This window comes from Lemur catta, chromosome 7 (genome assembly GCF_020740605.2).
Source record: "Lemur catta isolate mLemCat1 chromosome 7, mLemCat1.pri, whole genome shotgun sequence".
Taxonomy (NCBI): Eukaryota; Metazoa; Chordata; class Mammalia; order Primates; family Lemuridae; genus Lemur; species Lemur catta.
In genome coordinates, this window is record NC_059134.1 from 54,275,000 (window position 1) to 54,296,640 (window position 21,641).

At 50.5% G+C, this 21,641-nt stretch overlaps 1 protein-coding gene across 1 annotated transcript in view; it reads left to right on the forward strand.

Annotated features, from left to right (window-relative positions):
• TENM4 (teneurin transmembrane protein 4) overlaps window positions 1–21,641 on the forward strand; it is a 499,427-nt gene that overhangs the window by 108,037 nt on the left and 369,749 nt on the right. The window contains 2 exon segments of the mRNA XM_045557253.1: window positions 9,214–9,486; window positions 13,642–13,911. Of these exon segments, the coding sequence (XP_045413209.1) occupies window positions 9,279–9,486; window positions 13,642–13,911 (478 nt within the window). The 5' untranslated portion in view covers window positions 9,214–9,278.

Here is a 21,641-nt window from a genome sequence, read left to right on the forward strand (position 1 = left end):
TGCCCTTAAGTGCCACCGTCTGCCAATCTCTGTGCTAAATTCTTTGTGGGCAGTATATCATTCAAGCCTCCACCAGCTCTTTCTAAGAATGTCCAGTGATTATCACAGTTTTGCAGCTGAGGACAGATAAGGAAACTGAGGCTTGGAGAGGCTTGGTGACATGTCTCTGGCCCCATGGCTGGTACACAGTAAAGCTGTGATTCGAACTCAAGATAGCAGACTCCAGAGCTTTACTGACTCCTGAGTGTAAGAAAGTCTGGAATATCAATGGATCTGAGGAAGAGACCTCTCACTGCCCAGGTTCCAAAGCGCCAGGGGGAGCCACCTTGCAGCTCCTTGCCTGGTCAGCAGAGCGTCTTCTCGCCGGGGGCCCGAAGAGCAGAAAGGCTGGCTCTAAACCTTTGCCTACCCCCAGACCCCAAGGTGCCCAGGACTCAGGCCTGGCGTCAGGCTGAAAAGACAGAGGAAAATAGGACCAGCCCCTTCCTCCAACCTCCAAGGTCACCCTTGGAAACTGACAGTCTTGCCATTTCCAGAAGCCTCCAGCTGACACGTGCTCCTCCGGGGCGCTGGTCTCCCTCAGGCTCCCTCCTTCCCACCTCACATGGCAGAAGCCTAACGGGGAGCTGGGTCATTGCAGGCCCAGACTCGGACGCAGTGGGGGGGGTGTGATTAACTCACCTGCCTCTGCCCTCCCTCTGATTCGCTCATAGCGTGGGCCCCGAATAAATCAGAAAAAAGAAAAGTTTTTACAGAGAATTGGCACTCAATAAACTTGACCCCTGAAGGGGTTTTCTAGGAAAAGGGGATTTCTAGGGAGAAGAGAAGAAATCCCTTTCAGTGGGGCCGGAACTGCAAAAGAGACAGAAAACTTCCCAAGCTGTCATTCATGAGGAAACCCAGAGTCCCGGCAGCCAGCTCAAGCCGAGGCCCGTTGGGTCTGGCTTCTGAGAGAGCCCCATGTGGTTGTGCTGCCCTGAGGGAACATGGCATCGGGTACAGGAGAAAGGGTGTGTGGGGGACATGCAGGCTGCACCAAGAGGTTCCCAGTGGATTCTCGTCGACACAGCAGGAGAAGCAGGGCCCCAAAGGAGTGTCTTCCTTTCCCTGTCCCCGGACAACTCCTGCTCAGACTTCCAGACCCAGCTCAGGTGTCAACTCCTTCTGGCAGCCTCTGCTGCCCACCCCCACGCAAGGTGGCATCCTCCCTCTCTGCCTCCAGAGTGTGTGTGTCCGTCACTCTTTTGTGTGCTTTGTGCTGGATTCAGCTGTAGACGTGTCTGTGCTTCTGACAGCTCCCTGGGCTCCTTGTAGACCGAGACTGCATCTGCTCCAACCCCTTGTCCCCAGATCTAGCCCAGGATCTTACAAAGCCGTGTTAGGTGGGAAAGAGGGAACAAGGATGGACAACCCCAGAGGAAAGGCCACCAGGAAGGTGACAGTTTGGGAACCACAGGAGAGATGTTTGATCTGATAAGACTCCAAGACTCACAGACCGGCCCCTGCTTCAGTCTGGAGGGGCTACTGCAGGGGCAAAGACGTCGGACTTATTTCCTGAGACCCTGAGGAGGAGAGCTGAGCCTGTGCAAGGAAGCTGAAAGGAGGCACAGCCCGGCAGCCAGAGCTGTCCACAGAGGTAGTGAAGTGCCCAACTTTGGAGCTGGTGCGACCACTTGGTGGGGATGAGACCGAGGAGTGTTCCGGTATATGGTGGGGCATGAGTCAGCTGGCCTTTGATGCTTTCAATCCTAACCCTGCATTTTCTGATGCTAAGATGCCACCCTTTGTAAAGGGGAATCATTGGCTGGTCAATGGCTTTGGGGGGAAGTAAGAACGCAGACCAACGGATCTGGAAAACAGACATCAATCATAGTGCTTCCTGTTGAGCGAGGGCCTCTGTGTCCCAGGTCCTGCGGGTACACAGCCTTGGGGGGCTCAGGCAGCTCTGGCGGGAGCTCTCCCAGCTCGGCAGCTTGCGATCAAAGAAGCAGTGCCCACCCCTTGATACCTGGCCTCTGACAAGCCCTCTAACAGAAGGGCAAGGTGGCTCCTGTAGACAGCGGCACCATCTGTCACCTGCCTGCCAGCCGCTGATTAGGGATGTCCCCACAGCCAGGCTGGGCAAGCAGCCACACTCTACCGTGTCCCCAGGAAAGCCCTTTCCCTGTCCCGACAGTGCTCTGTCTGTGCGGGGAGCGCATCAAGAAGCAGCTGTACGAGCGCTCCTCCCAGGGGCCCGGGCCAGGTGCTAACTTGGTTCATCAGAAGAATTAATACCATTTTTTTTAAAGTGAAAGAATAGAACGTTTATACCAATTAGAATAAAGGATGACCTACATGGAAAGTGATGTAGGTTATAACTAAAATCTTGAGCCTTGAGTTGATGCAGACCCTGGTTTGAATCCTGACTCTGCCGCTGTCTTGCAAGGAACTTAACCTCTCTCAGTCCTGACTTCTTTGTCTATAAAAGGGGGATGGTGTAGGGTGTGGTGAGGATTAAACCAGGTAATGCATGTAAAAACTTTGCCCTTAGCTCCATTATCATAATCACTGTCTCACTATTTTAAAAGGCAAGAGATTCCCCCAAAGTGACAGGGCCAGAGAGATGTGCTCTGGGGGCTACAACAGAAAGCTCAGACCCAGGAGCTAGATCTCCCCGATTCCAGGCCCGGTGTATTGTGTGAACTTGGGTGTCACTTTGCTACTCTGAGCCTCAGTTTCCAAATCTGTGCAGTGGGGATAACAATGCCTCGTTCTTTGGTTTGCACTTCGCCCGACACAGTACTCGGCACAAGGATAGGTGCCACCGCCACCCAGCCTCCCACCCCCTGTTTAAAACAAAGGACTTACAAGACCCAACTCTGAAGGACAAAGGAAAGGAAAATTCATGATGATTTTATATATACACATAGACACTACCCAGGACTTATATTTTGTGGAACACATTTTAGCTCTGAAATATTTATGGGCTTTTTTTGACACACAAAGAACTAAAAATATCACCCTGTGCTTATGTTAAGGAAAACTTATAAAACTTTAGTCCAGTAGGAATTCAGTCAATTTCCTGGCTCGTTTCTGGCTGTGTCTGAGGTTGCGAGGTAACCCGGGGTGATAACAGGCCCCGTTTCCCTGCAGGTTCTGGCCAGGGCAGAGGTTTCTTGGCAGTGCTGTGCTGTCTGCAGAGGTCTCCCTGCCCACGCTCCAGGCCCCTGCCCCTTCATAAATATTGCTGGAGCCCACGTGAAGGGCCCCGGTTGGTTAGACTTTCTCCCCAAACACCAAAAGCTTTGTTTCTCACATCTCTCCCCGAACCCCATGCCCTTGCCATCTTCCAGGCAAGCTCCAGCTCCCCCAGCCCTCCAGGCATCGGGGCCCCCCAAAACCAGCTGGAGGGCACGCTCCCTCCCAGGGTCTCCCTGGAGCAGGCTCTCTCTGCCACATGCATTTTGCATTTTACCGTCCACTTATATTATTGTTTATGGAAATGACTTTATTTCTTCTACCAGGCTACTCCTCATTTCTCAAGATTATCTCCAGCCTCTGACAAGCCCTCTAAGAGAAGGGCAAGATGGCTTTTACACATCTTTCCCTCCCTGAAGTCTGAACTCCAGGACTAACTGGGCTTCTGTCTCTTCTGGGTTCATTCATCCACGCTGTGACCTAGAACGGTGATTTTCAAACTGTATGCTGGTGCCCCATTCATAATCCTGTTTAAGCAGAGTAGAAAATATCAGATTCAGCCTTTGCAGTAAGGTCAAGCCTAGATTTGCGAAATTTTTTAGTTAGAAATTTATAGATGTATGTGCCTCCTAGATTGTGATATAAGTGTATTTTTACTGTAGGTCAGAGAAATGTGAAAGCCACAAATCTAGGTATCTTTACTTACTTCAAAACCGTCTGGCCTGGCTCACTTTTTACTCGACATTCTTTGGTCTTGGTTTAGATGTTACTGTGTCTGAGGAGTGATCGCTTCTTGTTTCTCCACCTTTGGCCCACCTTGTCCTGTGGTGTCCTTCCCTGCCTCTCTCCCTGTCTGACTTCACTGTATGGAAGCTTCTGGAAGTCAGAAACATGTGTGTCTTGTCATCTGATGCTTCAGACAAGGTGTGGCGCAGCAGGGTGGGGAAGAAGGGAGGAAGGGAAGCTGTGATACCTCCCTGCATCTTCTTCAGCACTGAGGACAGAAAATGGATGTAGCAAGTATTTAACAAATGAATCGGCCTACAGTACTAGGTGCTCAATACCTTTCTTGAGGCTTAAACATTTTCTTCTGGTTCAAATCTAGACCCTGACACTTGGAAGCCATGTGATCTAGAGCAAGTCACTTAATCTCTTTGGGCTTGTTAGCTGATTAGTAAAATAAGAGTAAATAAGACAAAATAGAAAACAAGTTGCATAGTTGCTGTAGGGATTAGAAATAATACACACAGTACCCAGCACACGAGGGGGCGTCCGACTCCCAGCAGCTATTCCACTGTGACAGGCTGTTTGCCCGTGTGCAGGGATCCCCTGACCACCAGCACCACCAGGTGTCTCCCAGGCCTGCCCACATGCACACCCTGCTGTGACCTTCCACAGCCATCCAAGCCCAGCTCCACAGAAAGGAAACAAACAAAACAAAACAAAACAAAAAAATAAAACATGTGAATTTTAGAGTCAGAGACTCCCAAGTTCAGGTCCCAGCCTGTCTTTCACTGGCTGCGTGAACTTGATCAACCAACCAGGCTGGAAACTTGGAGAAGAGTTTCAGGAAGCCGTGCCACCTCAGGGGCAGGCTGGCGGCCCAGTCCCTGCTGGGGTCTTACACATCTCACACATGTGGTCAGTGGGATCCTTCTCACGTGGGGCCACGTGCTCTTCGTCCTGGCTGTTAACTTCAGCTGGAGCCACAGTTGGAGCCTCCACGTTTAGCCCGAGGCCTGCAGTGACTGAGCTGCAAGTTCTGTCCTTTAGGTGCTACTTCAGCTTCCTCGGACATATTCACTTGCTTAATGCCATCTGTTTAAAGTAGTTACATCATTTGTTGTTTATAAATAACAATATAATAATGATGATGACAATGACATTGATGGTAATAATTTTCTAATCCCTTATACCTATTTACTACGTTACCGTTTACAAAGCATCTAACAAACTCAGCCTGTTGGGGTAGGGCACTTGCCCTGGGCCACACGGCTAGAAGGTGGCCAGAGCAGGACTGACCCTGGAGCTTGTTCCATCACTGTCACGGCAGTGGGCCCCCTCCCCAGCATTTGTCCCATCCTCCTGCCAGGGGCTCGAGGTCACCAGAGACCCTTGCTCCGAGGGGAGCGTTTCTCCACTGTCACTCCTCTTCCAGCCCAACCTCTTCTTTCTTGCTCTGTTAAATGCCAATGTGAGTGTGAACCATGACCAACCTCCCATCTGTTCAAAGAAAATAAATATTTACTGAATCATAATAATATATTAAGCCTAAAATGTAAAAAAATACACAAAAATTAAAAGGGAATGAAAACCAGGCAAATGTTCTCCCGGCCTCTGTTTTGTGATAGGGAAGCTATGAGTTTGGTGACTATGTTCTTAATAATTTGTAGTTACTGAGCCCTCGCCTTGAAGCCAATGTCTCCACTCAACAGGCAAACACTGATAAGAAGAAATGGTCACCCACCAATGTAACAGCCTAAAATGTTTCTGAGCCTTATTAACATATGCTTCTGAGGGGAATGTTCCTTTTTCAATTATAAGTGACATCTAGCTGGAGCCTTCAAAATTATGCCTTTTAAAAAGAAAATGTGTTTTTATTTTCTGATGATTAATAGCTAACATATATGGAGAACTCATTATGTACCAGGGACCATATGTACCAGGGGCATAGATTAACTCATTTAATTCTCAGAACAATCCTTAGGGGTTTTACAGATGAGGAAACTGAAGCACAGAGAGGTTAAGTAATTTGTCCAAGGTCACACACCTGCTTGGTGGGGGACACATACTTCAAGCGCAGGGTACCTTGGAAATTTAAAAAGAATACATCTAAGTAATGCCTCTAAGTCAGTCTTAGATTTGCTTCAACTTTACTTAATTGGTAGTGAACTACCAATACTTTATGTTACTTAAGATTGGCAAGAACGAATAGAGTAGCCGCCAAGTAATTTTATTCATTCACTTTCATGCATCCACTCAAGACACATTTTGTGAGTGCTGGAAGCCAAGCGAGCCCCCTCAGGAACCGTAGTCAAGGAGAGAGGCAGACTGAATGTGGGCCACGCAGCCAGCTGCACGTGCAGGCGCTGCATACACGAAGGTGGAGAGGCCACCAAATTAACTTCCAGGAAAGAGCAAGGGGCTCAGCAAGATGGAAGTGGGATGGGCCAGATCCACAAGAGCCTTCATTTTGATGAAGAAACTAGAATTGATCCTAAAGCCTCGGCAGGGCTGCTGAAAGGCATAAGCAGGACGTTGGCATGACCTGGGCTTTGGAAATCCCTCTGGCACAGCCTGTACGGGCAGTGCCATCTGCCACTTACATCCACGTGCCAAGTTCAGCCCCCGGGTCACCGTTCTGGCTCCACCACCCAGGAGCTGTGTAACCTTGGACAGCATACTTAACCACACGATTTTGCATCTGTAATTTGCAGATAATCATATTATCTATATCAAAGGATTGGTGTGAAGATTAAAAATGTTATCATACATAATAATAGCAAAAGCACTCAGTAAGTATTAGCTACTAATAGCAGTATATTAGCTATTATTGTTAAAACTATTATTATGATTAGTGACTAGTATTAATAATGGCTAACATTTACTGAGTGCATCCTCTTATTAGTATCACCATTATTATTGTCCCTCAGGGGTTGGAAGTAAAGGGCCAGAAGCAACAGTTGCCATAAATCTTCGTCTAAATTATGCCAGAATGGTGCTTTGGGTCAAAAGCCAGTATTGGGTCATGATATCAATTTAGAGAGTTACCATCAGCCTTTTCAAAACTGAAAGAGAATGAGATGGGAAATACCAGAGTTCATTGCTCATCATGTAGTAACTTTTGTGACTCTTTTGTTTCCATTGTATACAAATAAACAGACACACATACATCAATGTGTGTATTGGGTCACAATGTAAGATGTTTTTCTAATTATGAATTTGCAGTCAAGAAAGTTTTAAAGACCCTGGAGTAGAAGGTACTATCACCAGTCTTCCTCATGGTCCTGCCTCTCAGATGCTCAGGTGACCATCGTCTGGCCAGCTGGTGTTGGGAGGCTGAGCATTAAGATGGCAAAGCTCAGAGCCCTGGGTTTGGGCCCCAGTAATATGATCTGGTATCTGTGTATCTTAGGTCATGCCCCTTGCCCTAGAATTGATTTCCAGGGATATTTTCAGAATTAGGATCCAAAAAGTGTCACTCATCCATCTCAACTGGCTCTAGGTACAACCCTAAGGCATAGCAGTCTATCTAGTAGTGACAGCTTTGCCACTAACTCACCATGTGGCTTTTGGCAGGAGGCCATATAGCCCTAGGTCACTGTTGCTTCATCTATAAAATGGGGATAAAAATAGTCATCTTATATGCTTCACAGTTATTATGAGGCACCAATAAAATCACAAATGTTTGCCCTTTTTGAAAAATGTGGATCTTCAAGCCAAAGAGCTGCCTCTGATGTCCATGATCAAAGGCAGAACTAGCCTCAGACCAGATCTGAGCCACCAGTGTGTTTTGTTTAACCTGCCAAGTATTGAAATTTTTTAAATAAAACATATATAATGGGTAACATTTTAAAATCATACATATCACATCTAAATTTCCAGCTTGTCTTAAAAATCCACAAGACCCCTCCCCCTCACACTGCCACAGCACACACAGGCTGCACAGGCAGGGAGCACCCCCTGCCCTGCGGGCAGACCCCTCCTCCCAGCTGCCAGAGGCTCCACCTGGACACTGAGACCCGATGCCAGCACCATTTATCTCTCACAGGACAGCAAAGCAGGGAAATGTTTTGTGTACCCACGTTGCTCTGAAAAATGGAGCCATGGAAAGCCAGAACTGAGAAGGTTGTATGTTCCAAAAGAAATAAGAGATCTCGGATATCTTTGTGGAGGATATTCTGCTCTCCTGACCCCCTGACCCTGTAGGGGGTTGTGTTTGCTACACAAAGGAAGCTAAAGGAAGACATTTGGAGGGAGAAAGAGGGTGCTATCACAACTAAAATATCCCGGGATGTCAGGGTAGGGCAAAAGGGTCGAGATGGGGAAATGAGGAGAAAGGGCGATTATGAGCTTCCCCTCAGTCACACACCCTAGCCACACCCAGATGTACGGGGCAGGTGCTTCCCGGGTGCTGAAGGTGGCACTGATGAGATGGATGAGTCTGGAGGTGAGGGACAGTCTCTGAGTGGCTGGAAGAATGGGAGGGAGCGGCCTCAGGGAGGCATAATGGAACAGAAAACACTCAGGCTTCAGAGCCAAACAGACCTGGGTTCCAATCCTGGCTTTGTTACTTGCTGCCTCAGTGACCTTGTTGGAGGCTCTGAACTTCAGTTTTCTCATCTGTCACATGGGGGTTGGTTAAGTGGTTAATTAAACAAATGTTTATCGGTGTCTACTATGCACCAGCCCTTGTTCTAGGTGCTATAGATCAGGGGTGAGCAAAACAGGCAAGGCTCCTGCTGTCAGGGAGCTTACATGCTAGTGGAAGGGAACAGACAATAAACAAATAATTATAATCTGGTGGTGGTGAGTGTGGTTTGGTTGTTTATATCTTGGCTCATTTCCAGAAAGGGTTGGAGAGAGTAATGGCATCTTGAGATGGTTTAATAAGATAATATATACAAAGTGCTCGCCCCAGTGCCTGAACATCGGCATTCGTTTCACACATTCTGAAGGCGTCCTTAATGTAATGGGAACAGCATAGGTGGATTCTTATCTGGGGAGTACTAACTACCAGTGCCCTCTGGCCTGTGTTGGCAGCTTCCTTGGCACCCGTCGCTGGAGGAGGCTGAGGCATCTTCACGTTGGACAGGCTAAGTAGCAGAAAGAGAGTATAATCAGAGGTCTTGGGGGCAAGTCTCCTCTGCCACGTGCAGGCTGGGTGGCGCTGGAGCCGCGCCCTCGCCTTCCCAGCCTGAGATTCTCCGCCCACGTGGCCCCGAGTGACTCGAGATTCAGGACGGCCAGGGGTGTTACCTTTGCCTCCCGAGGCCGGAGCTCACGCCCTTGCTTTGCCTTTCCCGGCTCCAGATCGCTCGGCCCTGAGCGCGGCGAGGACCCTGTTCGTGGATGTGGAGGGGCGCGGGCCGGAGGCCATGGACGTGAAGGAGAGGAAGCCGTACCGCTCGCTGACGCGGCGCCGCTACCCCAGCTCGCCCGCGGACGGCGAGGAGGCCAAAGCCCCGCAGAAGTCCTACAGCTCCAGCGAGACCCTGAAGGCCTACGACCAGGACGCCCGCCTGGCCTACGGCAGCCGCGTCAAGGACATGGTGCCGCAGGAGGCCGAGGAGTTCTGCCGCGCAGGTGAGGGCGGGGCCGGGGCGGGGCCTGGGCGCAGGTGCGCCCGCCTGGGCGTGAGCGCAGGTGAGCGGGAATGCGAGCGGGGCGCCAGGTCAGCGCCAAGTCTCTGCTGTTCTGGCACCTACACCTAGGAAAGTCTGCCCTGTAGTTCATTCTTAGCTCATTTCTGTTCTCGCTCGCCCACTTCCCTGGCATGGTGAGGTGGTTAGGAGTTCGGTTCCAGGTGTCAGACTGCCTGGAGTTGGATTGGCTCCCCTCTGAGCCTCATCCGTTAGATCAGCGTGAGAAGTCTCCCTGCTGCGGGGAATGGTGAGGACTTTAGGGAGCTGTCACATCTTCGTGGTAAGCATGATAACACCAAGTAAGTGCTGAGTAAATAATAGTTCTTAGTTTTGTTATTTATTCATTCAACAAACATTTTAGCAGCCTCTTTGTGTCAAGCCCTATGTGACCTTGAAAGGGAGATGCTCCAGAGGTTAGACCAGTCAATTTGGAGGATATCCTGGCACCTTCACTTCCTGTATACAGTAGTCACCGAAGCCTATCCATCCTATCCCAAAATCCCTTTCAAATCCATCCCTCTTCGGCACTCCCTCTGCCAGTTTCTACGGGGAGGATTAACCACAACCATCCCCATCCACCCGGAGCTGCCCACCTTGGGCCTTTCTCTGCACTGCAGCCAGAGAGAAGCTTGGGCTGCACAGGTGACGAAGCTGAGGGTAGTAAGAATGGCAGAGCCAGAATTCAAATCCAGATGGTGCCAGAGTTTGAGCCTTAACCACAAGCTGGGACAGGGACTCTCACTTTTCATGCCAAGAGGCAGCCCTGCTAACAGGTCAGCTTTCATGTGGGTCCTGGCCTGTGGGAGACAGTGGAAATGAAGAGGTCATAGGTGGGCTGTGTGTGACCAGCTCCTTTTATCTTTGTGATCTGGGGCAAATGATTCAGCCTGGGGGGTTGCAAGGATTAAGTAACAGCTAAAAATGTGTATAAATTACCTAGCCAGCGTTCAGCTGACCCTGTGTGTGGGGAGGAAGGCAGGGAAGAATCAGGCATTGGCCAGGACCCAGCAAGCATCAAGACGGCTCAAGCCTCTGTGGGCAGAGAAGCAGGAATCCCTGAGGCAGCAGGGTAGGAAACAAACTCCATGGCAGGTGCGGGGACAATGAGCAGTTCAGCAGGCTGGACTATGAGTGGTGGGGCGTGGAGAGGCAGGGACACAGAGGCTAGGAAGGCAGAAAGGGACTTGGGAAAGCCCTCTATGCTGGGTTAGGGAGCTCAGTTTAAGGGCATGGAGACTGCAAAGAAAGCACTTGATGACAGTGCCTGGCACAAGCAGATGCTTCAGAAACACTGCCTGTTATTGTCATCTCTGGGTCTCACTGGGGGAAGAGAAAGAATGGTCTCAAAGCTTTCCTCCTGCTCTGTCCTACCTATGTGTGACAAGGCTCAGTGAACCCTGCTTGGCTTGGATGCTAACCTAGCACACGTGTCTCAGAAAAAGGAGCCCCTTCTTGTCTTTGTAAATAACAAATAAGAATCATTCTCATCTCATAGGCAAGCATGTCAAAAATCCTTTTTGAGGATACGAGTCATAGATTATCACCCCATTTTAAAGACAAGAATATTGAAGCTCAGGTGACCACCAGCCCAAGATTGCACAGCTCGATGTTGAGTAAGGTGGGTTGTCAACCGTGCCCTGTCTGCAAGAAAAAGGCCAAAAGGACATAAAGCAAACAAACCATGAGGACTTCTCACATATGATGAAATAAATCTTCTGGACACATCAGAGGGCCGGGCTGGTTCAACAGGATTGCTGAGCCCTTGGTGTTGGCCCTTACCATGCATTTCTCCAGCCCAGAGATGTCTCTGCTCACTCAGATTGACGGTGAGCCTGGCTGCTTAAAAGGGTCTGCAGGGCAAGCCATGTGGAAATCAATGCAGCCCAGGCTGTTTATTGCAACTAAATTTGATTTTTCACTTAATGTAGCAGTCATTCTTCATAACATGTGAGTGGCCTCTCTCGAGAGGGCTGGCCCAGCAGAGCACAGACAGGGCTGGAGTGGGGCGTGTTGATCAGAGAGCTGCCAGGGAGCATGATGTGCAGGGCGGGTGGGAAGCAGACTGAAGGATTTAGGCTCTGATGCAGAGTTCTCTTTTTCTTAGAAAGAGGGAAAGATAGGAGGACAGATTGGAGCATGGTACACAGGAGTGATATGCAAAGTGTTTAACATCTGGTCTGGCCCGGCCCCTAACCAATCAGAACGTCTGTCTGGCCACTGAGCAGAGCCCAGAGGCCCCTGCTGTGCCAGGCCTGCTGACATTAACCGTTCGTTTAGTAACTGGATTGTGGGGAGACGGAAACGGGTTGGGTAGCAAAGGGACTGGAGCCAGAGCAGAGGCTGGAAGGCACTGGATGGGGAGGGAGACACAGAGGTGGCTCGGGCACCAGTTGTTTACCAACCAGAATGGAAGTCCTTCATGACTGCGCCTTCACACCACGGCTGTACAGCATACGCCAGCCGGGTGGCGGGCTTGGGGCACACCTCCTCCCTCTTTCACAGCCTGGCTTGGCGGCATCCAATTGGTCTCTCCTCCCCTCTCCCCTCTCCCCTTACCCATGGTCCACAGCACTGCCAGGATGGGTGTGTTTAACTTTCTCAGAGCACACTCTGCAGCAGGTGTGATAGGTGTTGGATACAGAGATGACCAGGACACTCGGGAGCACAAGGGGCTGATTTGATAAGAGCAAGACAGCTATTATAATAGGCTGCCATCTCTGCTGGCTTCCTCCCCACCTCCCAGTAGGGCAGTCCTTCTCACTGTCCCTTGAGGGCTTGTCTTATTTGGCCGTGGGCCCTGGTTTCAGGATACCTTTAAAGCCTGGGCCTCCACGCCTCTGTCTTCTCACTCTGTTCTCCGTGTTCACTCTCCTCCTCTGCCGCAAACCTCTCCTCTGCACTCCCACCCAGGTGTTTCACCTGCCTCTGCTCCCAGAACACTCTCCATGGGGCTTTCCACTTTGGCCTTTCACCTTTAGCCACATGTTTGACTGTGGTTCCCCCACATGACTGTGAGCTCTGTAGAGTCGGGCACCACACCCTCCTCACTGCTGCATCTGTAAAGGCCTGGGGCCCGCTGGGGTTGGTTCAAATGTGGTTGCTGCCTGAGCGTGAGCCAGTTCCCAAATCATTAGTTTAACTGGGATATGACCTTAGTGCCTTTGTCTACTTCCTCTTCCCCCCAACCCCGAGACACTCCTGGGAATATTAGAAATGTGGGAGAAGCTGTCCCTAAATAGGCACTGAATTAACATTCAGGAGTGACAGGGAGGCTGGTTTCCCATTAAGGGAGCATTCACTTTGTCACTCAAATACTAATCCCTGGGTGAACTCCCCTCACCCACATCTTCCCCAACCTCAGTCCTGGGCATTGCCAGGGTTTCCTGAGCCTGCAAGAGACCTGACACTTCCTGTCCCCCACCAGGGCCCCACCGGGGGTGAGGAAGCAGCAGGCAGAGCCTACTTCCTAAGAGGCTGATTTTTCTCTGTTGGTTACCAAATTCTTTATGCTCAGGCTCCAGGCTTTCCTGACCTGGCCAGAAAGGATCTTCTGGTCCCAGGGGAGCTGTTGAGGTCTCATTAACAGGGCGTCTGCTCTGCTCAGGACTTGCTGACAAGTCCTCCCTGGAAGACGGGACGCGAAGGCCACAATTCAATGTAGCAGACACGATCCCCTTCTGAGTTCCGGTTGTTGTTCTAGGCTCAGGGATTTAGCAACAACCAGGACATGGTTCCTGTCCTCATTGCAGTGATCTCCTGCAGAGGAGACAGACCCTGGAACAGCTCTATTGTGCAGTATAACTGCGGCCAAGGGCCCTGGGAGGCGGCTTGCAGGAAGAAGCAATTGATTCTGCACAGGTGTAGGTACTTGGGCAAGACTTCACACAGGTGGTGCCATTTGAGTTGGGCCTCAAAGGCCATGGAGGATACAGGCTGGTGGAGAAGGGGCAGAAAGAGCCCAGCAGGCAGAGGCAATGGCCTGGGTAAAGGCATGGACATGGAGTGCCACGGCCAGTTCAAAGAACAACGGTGAATCCTGGGAAAGAGGCCAGGCTTCTTCAGCACCCTAACCAAGCTCACCTGTGTTTCCTCCCAGGAGCCAACTTCACCCTGCGGGAGCTGGGGCTGGGAGAAGTGACACCCCCTCATGGGACCCTGTACCGGACTGACATCGGCCTCCCCCACTGCGGCTACTCCATGGGGGCCGGCTCTGACGCTGACATGGAGGCTGACACCGTGCTGTCCCCTGAGCACCCCGTGCGGCTGTGGGGCCGGAGCACACGGTCAGGGCGCAGCTCCTGCCTGTCCAGCCGGGCCAACTCCAACCTCACGCTCACGGACACTGAGCACGAGAACACTGAGACTGGTGAGTGGCCAGCTTGGCCTGTGCCGGGTGCCTGGGTTGCGGGGCCGGGGTTTTAATTACGGTATTGATTTTCTGCCCCATGGTTTGGGGCTCCAGTGAAGTTGGTGAAAAATTGCTTTGTTCTCAGTGGTCAAAAGTCAGAGCCTCTTGCACAGTGACATGATGTCCCCACCCGCCAGTGACATGCCAGAGATTGGGCCGCTGCTCTTTCCTTCCAGATTAGGGAGGCGGGTAAGGGGCTGGGGTGTTGCTCACAAGGTGCCTACGTGTGCGTGAGCAGAGGGAGCCCGGGACGGCGGTAACGGACCTCCACAGCCGTCCTGCATCAATTCTGCCTGAATCTGCCCGAGCCGTCTCTAGCCGCCAGGTGCTCAGAAGTCCTGGGCAACCTCCAGGGACGCTGTCCCACCCTAATATGTTGGTCAGAGGATGGCCTCCAGACAAAAACTGTCATTAGGCGATAACTTAAAAACTTGAGGTTTATGGTAGATTTTGGTCAAAGGGTACAAAGTTTCAGTTAGGAGGCATAAGTTTTCGAGGACTGTTGCATAGCATGTTAATAATGTATATTTCAAAATTGCTAAAAGAGTAGATTTTAAATATTCTCAACACAAAAAAATAAGTATGCGAAGTGATAGGTATGTTAATTAGCTAGATTTAGTGGTTCCACAGTGTATACATGAATCAAAACATCACACTGCACCCCATAAATATATACAATTATTGTTTGACAATTAATAAAATAGAAAGCGAAAAAGACAAAAAGGAAATACATGTAAAAATTCAGCACTGGAGGCTTTGCACCAGCTTCCGCATGATCTCGTGAAGCGCTGGCTCCAGTCGCCTCGTCCCACTGGCATCCCATCCCAGCGGCTCCTTCTCCCAAAGCGGAGCCGTGCTGGGGGAGACAAAGATGGCGTCTAGTTCCAGCATTTCCTTTTTACAGTGGAGGAAAGGGAGCCCAGTTTCAGAATCTTACTCTTCACTCTCGGGACCTTGTTGGCAGATGGATCTCTGAGGGGCTCTGAGTCAAACGCAGTCCTGCGTGGCACCTTGCTGCTCAGGGGACTCTCCCGTCCCGTGGCATCTCATGCCCCTCCAGTCCCTGGGCAGCTTTGCTGAGCAGAGTCAGCACTGAGGAGGGGCCGGCTCAAGAAGAGAACACAGAGCATGGCAGGGCCCAGGGACAGCCCCACCGCCTGGCGGAGGTCTTTTGTTTCTGGGAAACCCAGGGAGGAGTGTGGCTGGCACTCCCAGCCAGAGCTGGCAGGGCAGGCGTGGGGAGGGCAGGCTGAACTGGAAGAGGAGGAGCGAGCTGAGCCAGGTGCCAGTGCCCCCTGCTGGCCTCCATCTCCACACGCAGGGTCCCAGTGACTCCTGCCCAGGATCCCCTGGCGCAGGGCAGGGACCAGGTCAGAGATGAGGGCTTGGACAGGTTAGTCTCTGAAAAGGAGGCTCCAGCAGAGTTGGGCAAGGCCAGGATTGATTCCCAGATTGGGGATCAAGCAGGAGACCAGACAGGGTCAGGGACAGGTGGGGAAATTTATCCCCTTAAAGAGTCGGGTGCAGCAGAGTTCCAAACACCCATTCTGCCACCCCTCCCATAGGACATAGACGTTTGCCTAGGGAGCGTGTGTTCTTGTCCAGGGGTGGCAGTGGCTTAGGCACAGGCTTGGCAATATCACCCTCCCCTGGCCCCCAGCCAGCCCTGTGAGGGGGCCACGACCTCAGCACCTGAGGAGTTTCCCCCCTCACCCACCTTCCCACCAAGGCCCACGCCGAGCCTGCAGCCCACCTCCCACCCTACCATGTGTGCAACCAGAGCACCAAATTGAAGGGCAGTGCAAGGCCTGGCGCAGAGGAAAGAGGGTCTATGCCACCACACCACAGGGGGCATGGAGCCCCAGGTCCATCAGTGGCCCGGGGTGTGGCATTGGGTGAGGTGCATCCTTTCTCTGGACCTCAGTTTCCTCATCTATAAAATAGTTTAAATGAAATTAGCATTTCCTATGTTATACAAATATGAATAGTTCCTAGATGGGAGAGGGAGTGTTCTGTGTTCAAATAATGTAGGAAACACTGGGTTAAACCAATTTGAACCAATATCTTTACTGCAGGACTTCTCAGAGCCTTTAAGTTGTTAATGCGTATGCTAACGGGTAAGTTACCAAACTTACATGACCTCATTTACTCGCCCTACAACTATTTGAAGAAAGGTTTATTTCCCCATTGCACAAAGTAAGTAAACGCCAGCCCAGAGAGGTTAAGAAACCTGCAGGGGTCACACAGCCAGCAAGATGGGATTAGAACTCAGGCCTGTATGACTCTAAAATCTTTGCTCTTATAGCCCTGGTTACAGTGAATTGCCTCTGTAGCAAAATACTTAGGTTGTTTGTTCTTCTGAAGCCTTCTTGCCATGGTGACAAGTGATCATTTCCATAAAGTCATGGCAGAGCAAGGTATATACCACCCACAATATTGTATATTCCCTGAGAGCAGAATTACAGCTGAATTAAGCCTCTGTTGGGTGATAATGACACATTGAACCAGCCTGAAGAATCTCAGCCTTTGATAATGGGGACAGGGAAGGCTGCCAGCTCCCCAGGCCATGTCGCCCTCTCTTTCTGATCATCTATTTCCACGCTGCCCACAGAACTCTAGGCCTCACTGTGCTCAGGGTGGAGGGGCAGGCAGAAGGGGTGGGCAGGTGACTCTAACAAAGGGCCCCTGGCCTCCGCATCCCTTCCAGGGGCCTGGACTCCCCAAACCCAGACACCCCACAGGTGCCTTAAGGCTCATGCACTGGCTCCCAATTGGGGAGCTACACTGACAGCTTTGTTATACAGCACTGGGTCTAACTAATGACAGTGATCTTAGGAATGGCTCGCTTTTATTCACCCGTTAGGTTCCCATTCCTTTGATTCACACTGTTATCTCCCCAACTTAGAGCTGAGGAAACCGAGACACAGAGAGATAAAGGTGTGCACAGGGCCATATGTCTAGATGAGCAGGAGCCAGGCTCTATCACAAGAGTCTTGGTTCCTTTCTGGCTCTTCCATCTTTCTCCAGTCCCTCCTGTCCTTCTCTCCCATCCATCCCTGTCCCTAGCTCTCTCCTTTTCCTATGATAAGAACTCGGACCTCACCATCAGAACAGGGCTCAGCCCCACTGGACACATTAGCCAGGACAGCACAGTGTGGCCCCTTTACAGGTGCAGAGGGAAGCCAGCAGCCTTGTGCCGTGGGCCCATCTCTGTACCTGTACAATTGCCTTTAGTCCTCATGACAACTCAGTAGCATTCCCATTTGCCAGATGGGGAAACTGAGGCTCCAAACTGAGATATGACAACTGGTAAGTCAGCAAGTTGGCAAATCCTGGCTTTGAACTCCTGTCTCTAGTGGTCTGAGTCCTCTCTATAGTCTGAGCCCTTTGCCCGCCTCCATTGGAGTCAGCAAGAACATTGGGCTCTCAATTGAGGCCATCAGAAATGTGCCATGAGTTCTCAGAGATTCTTAGCAGATAAATGCAAAATGGAAAGCATCACCCCAGCAACCTCCAGCCACAGGAACATCGACTCTGCCTCCACACCCGGCCTTGCATTAGTCAATAGTAATTGTCAACAGTATTGATAGCGGTGGAGGCTTTTGCTGAGGTCACAGTGATGCTGCATGCAGCTGCCATCAATAATAACTTTTATGGGGTCCATTAAAGACAATTTCTGCCCCTGAAGGTTAATGTCAGCAGCTTTTATGTCACTGCTTAATATCTAAAATAAATACAGAATTGACTGGGTAATGTAAACACAAATCTTCCTCCTTGGGGCCATGAGGCAGAGCCAGCCCGCAGGCCTCTCCTGCTGAGAGAGGCCAGCAGGCCAGGAACACAGTCGGCATCTAATAAATGTTTTTTAGAAAGCAGAGGCTGCAATTAATTGGAGCTCCATTCCTAACCACTGTGTCAGGTTGACACAGTGCCTATGTTGTAGATTCATTCTGAAATTTGTTCTGTAACTATGCTTAGCCCCTTCGGCGTGCCAGGCATTATTCTAGAATGTGCAGTGTAGATGAATGGTGTGGGGGTGGAGCTATACCCACCTCGTGGCTCTGCTCTGTGACAGAGGTGTCACAGGCAGTGTTGCGGGGTGGAAAGAACACTAGCTTCAGAGTCCAATGAGGAGACCAGCCTCGAGCCCTGGCTGTGCCGTGTCCCAGCTGTGAGCCCTTGTGCAAAGCACTCACCTCCCTCAGCCACGGTTTCCTCACTGGGAAAACAACATGTAGGTGGTTACCAGGGGCTGGGGAGGAGGTAAACAATAACGGGGAGTTACTGTTTAATGGGGACAGATTTTCAGTTTGGGATAATGAGCAAGTTCTGGAAATAGTGATAATGGATGCAAAACAGTGTAGATACATTAATGCCTCTGAACTGTACACCTAAAAATGGTTAAAAGGATTAAATTTTATGTTATGTATATTTTACCACAATAATAAAAAAAAAAAATACAAACACAGCATGCCATCTTCCTTCCGCGAAGCGCTGCTGTGAGCCTGTTCTACAGCATTTGTGAAGCGCCTGGTCTGTGTTGGTCCTTAATTCATGCTAGCTATTAATATTAATTTTGTAAAGAGCTGTGGGATGACAGTCAAGGAGCTGTTCGCTTTGCCCTGAGGGTGCGAAGGCTCCTTCCTTCCTTCCACTCATGTTCCGCACTCGGGCTTGAAGGTCCAGCAGGATTTCGCTGAGCATGAGGGATCCAAGAGAGGCACTCCCAGCAGAGGCGAGTGCGTGAGCCAAGGCGTGGAGGCGTGCAGAGGCATGGTGGGGCTGGGGAGCAGTAGGCGTTCTTTCCATGCCTCAGTCCCACAGGCAAACTGAGAAATTCACTTTAAAAAGAAACAATGAAACAGAATCACAGTTACATGCTCCCCCCCACCACCAAATTATCAAGCAGCCTAGTGTCAAAAGGGAAATTATTGGTTAACCTAATTAGGCAGCCAAATTGCTCATTCACAGTCAGCAGATTAGGTGAGTAGCTCCAAAGCACAGTGAGAAAGGAGCTCATTACCAATTAACTCAGTTTATCCTCTACCCTTGCTGGCCCCATACTCATGAGACTTGGTTTTTAAGATCTATAAGAATATCTGTCATTAAGTCCCAAAATGATCAGAGTTCTGCAGCAACCCAATCCATTGTACAGTGGGACACCGTCTTCTAGAATGTGAAGTTGGGCCCCATATGTGACTACTCTTCTGCTATGGGAGCCAGCCCACACCCCTCCCAGGAATGCAGAGGGGCCCGATGTTTTCAGGGAATCAGTTTCCTACTGGAGAGAGCTATGCACGTAAACTCAGTGCCCACTGGAACCCCCAAGTTCCAGACAGGACGGGGAAGTGCCTGTTAGAGCCAGAATATCCGTGTGTTAGAAGGGACTTTGGAGACAACAAGCCCACTGATTCTTAGCCTCTCCTCATTTTCTAGACAAGAGCACTGAGATTTGGAGCAGTTACGCGATTTGTGGAAGGTTGCACAGCTAGTAAATGGCAGAGCCAGGGTGTGAGTCCAGACCCATCTCGCTCCAGTGCCCGTTGTCTCTCTTGACCACTGCACTCTGCAGTCTGTTCCGTTAGCTCAATACATAAAATATATGTGGTCTGGGAGATGATACTAGCTGTATCCAGAGCATATACTTTTTTGTCAATGTTAGAAACTTCCAGAAAAGAAGCAGAACCCATAACCTATTAGAAGCCAATCGTGACCTAGAGATCAGACCAGGCCACTCTCAATTTGTGACATGCTAGAGAAAAGCCATTTGAAATAGGGATTGTAAAGGTTTAAGAGAAAAATCCAACCAGGATGTATGTGGGAAGGTTTTATGGAAAAGGGATGGCCTAGGCTTTGAGGGCAGAAAGGGCATTTGGTGAGGACAAAGCCTGGAGGAGCACACATAGCAGGTGTGTCCCATGAGGCTGGAAGACAAGCGTGTGCAGCTGGGAACATGGGGCAGTGTGTGCGAGGAGGTGAAGAGGCGAGTTGGGTGGATTGTCATTTCACAGCCATTTGTGGAGCACCTGCCATGTGCCAGGTACTGTTTTAGGTATTGAGATTCTAGCAATGATCAAAACAGACAAAACTTCCGCCTCTTAGGGAGAGATTACATTCTAGGGGGGAGACTGATGATGAGCAAGTTAGAAAACTAAATTCTGTAGGGTGTTTCAAGCTGATAAATGTTACGGGGGGTAGTGAGGCCCAGGGTTAGAGGGGGTGCAGTTTGAAACATGGTGGCCAGAGAAGGCTTCACAGAGAAGGTGACATTTAAGCAAAGTCTTGCAGTAGGTGAGGGAGCAAGTTGTGAGATGCCTGGAAGAAAAGCGGTCCCTGCAGAGGGAAGGGCAGGCGCTGGAGGGCCTTGAGGTAGGAGTGTGCGCTCCTGCTTGAAAAGCAGCGTGGAAGCCAGAGGCTGGAGTAGTGCAGGAGGCCACAGTGGGGTAGGGGCGTGTGCAGGCCGGTGCACGGGGAGCCATGGGCGGGTTCTGAGCTGAGGAGTGACAAGGTCTGACTAATGCTTGAATAGGATCTTTCTGGAAGCTGTGTTACTCTATTGCAGTAATCCAGGAAAGAGATGATGGGGGCTCAGGCCAGGGTGAGCCTTAGAGGCAGCGAGGATGTAGCTGCCGAAGGCAACAGAGCTTTCTCCTCCCTGCTCCACCCCACCCTCTCCTTAGCGTTGAAAACTACTTCAGTACTCTTAGGTTCTGTGACCAAAATGGGCTTCCTGGTACTCTAAGGAGAGAGGGCTCACGTCCTTCTCCTGGCCTCACGGCTACTTATACCCAGTTGCAGGGCCCTTTAGTCACCACTGTCCCATGCTGTGTCTCATGCTCTCTCGCTCATGGTTCATGGCTTTGGTCACAAACCACATCTCTTGCCCGTCCCTCATTCCTTGCTGCATCTTGTTTTCAGACCTCGCTGCCTGACTCCCACTCCTGACCTTGCCTTGTTTTGCATACGAGATGCTTGGCACCACTGATTTGTGTTATAATCTCACTTCCCTTCAGCCCTAGTTTCAGCCCTTCCTTCTGCCTGGCTGCCTCAAGCTGCCTTAGTGAAGTTCGACCTGGGGCCTCCTCCCCATAGCACCAACTCTGCTGGGGTTGCCTGTGGTCTGGCAGCCCACACCTGACAGCTAATGGCCTTGTTGTTCTTGGGAGTCCCTTGTAAAAGGACTTTAAGAAGTCTTAGCCCAGATTAGATGCACCCCACCTGCACTCTCCTCTGGCGAGCTCTGCGACGCTCCCTGGTGTACGGCACATACTAGTGCAACAGCACCCGGCTCCTGCCCTGGGAAAGGAGGAGAAGGGAGACTCAGAGCCATGCTAAATTAAGACAGATTGCATTGTTGAAACTCAGTTAAGACCCGCTGCGTGTGCAGAGAGGTGCAGCAAACGTGAGTTTTGCTTTTAATTTGAGCCAACATGACTTTCAATTCCAGTGGAAGCATGTGCACAATGACAAACTCCCTACTGAAAGACGTTTAAGAAGCATTTCTTTCCCCCTCAGTGAGCTCAGCTTTGTCCAGGGAGAGTGAGTTTCTGAGCTTGTTTGAACTTCATCTGACCTACAATGACTTCAGGGAAGAAAGGGAATAACTGATGCTGGGGAAACAGCCCACAGAGCTTAGTTCCAGTGCTGGGTGTGTGGAGTCCAGGGATGAATCTGCTTTTAATTTTAGG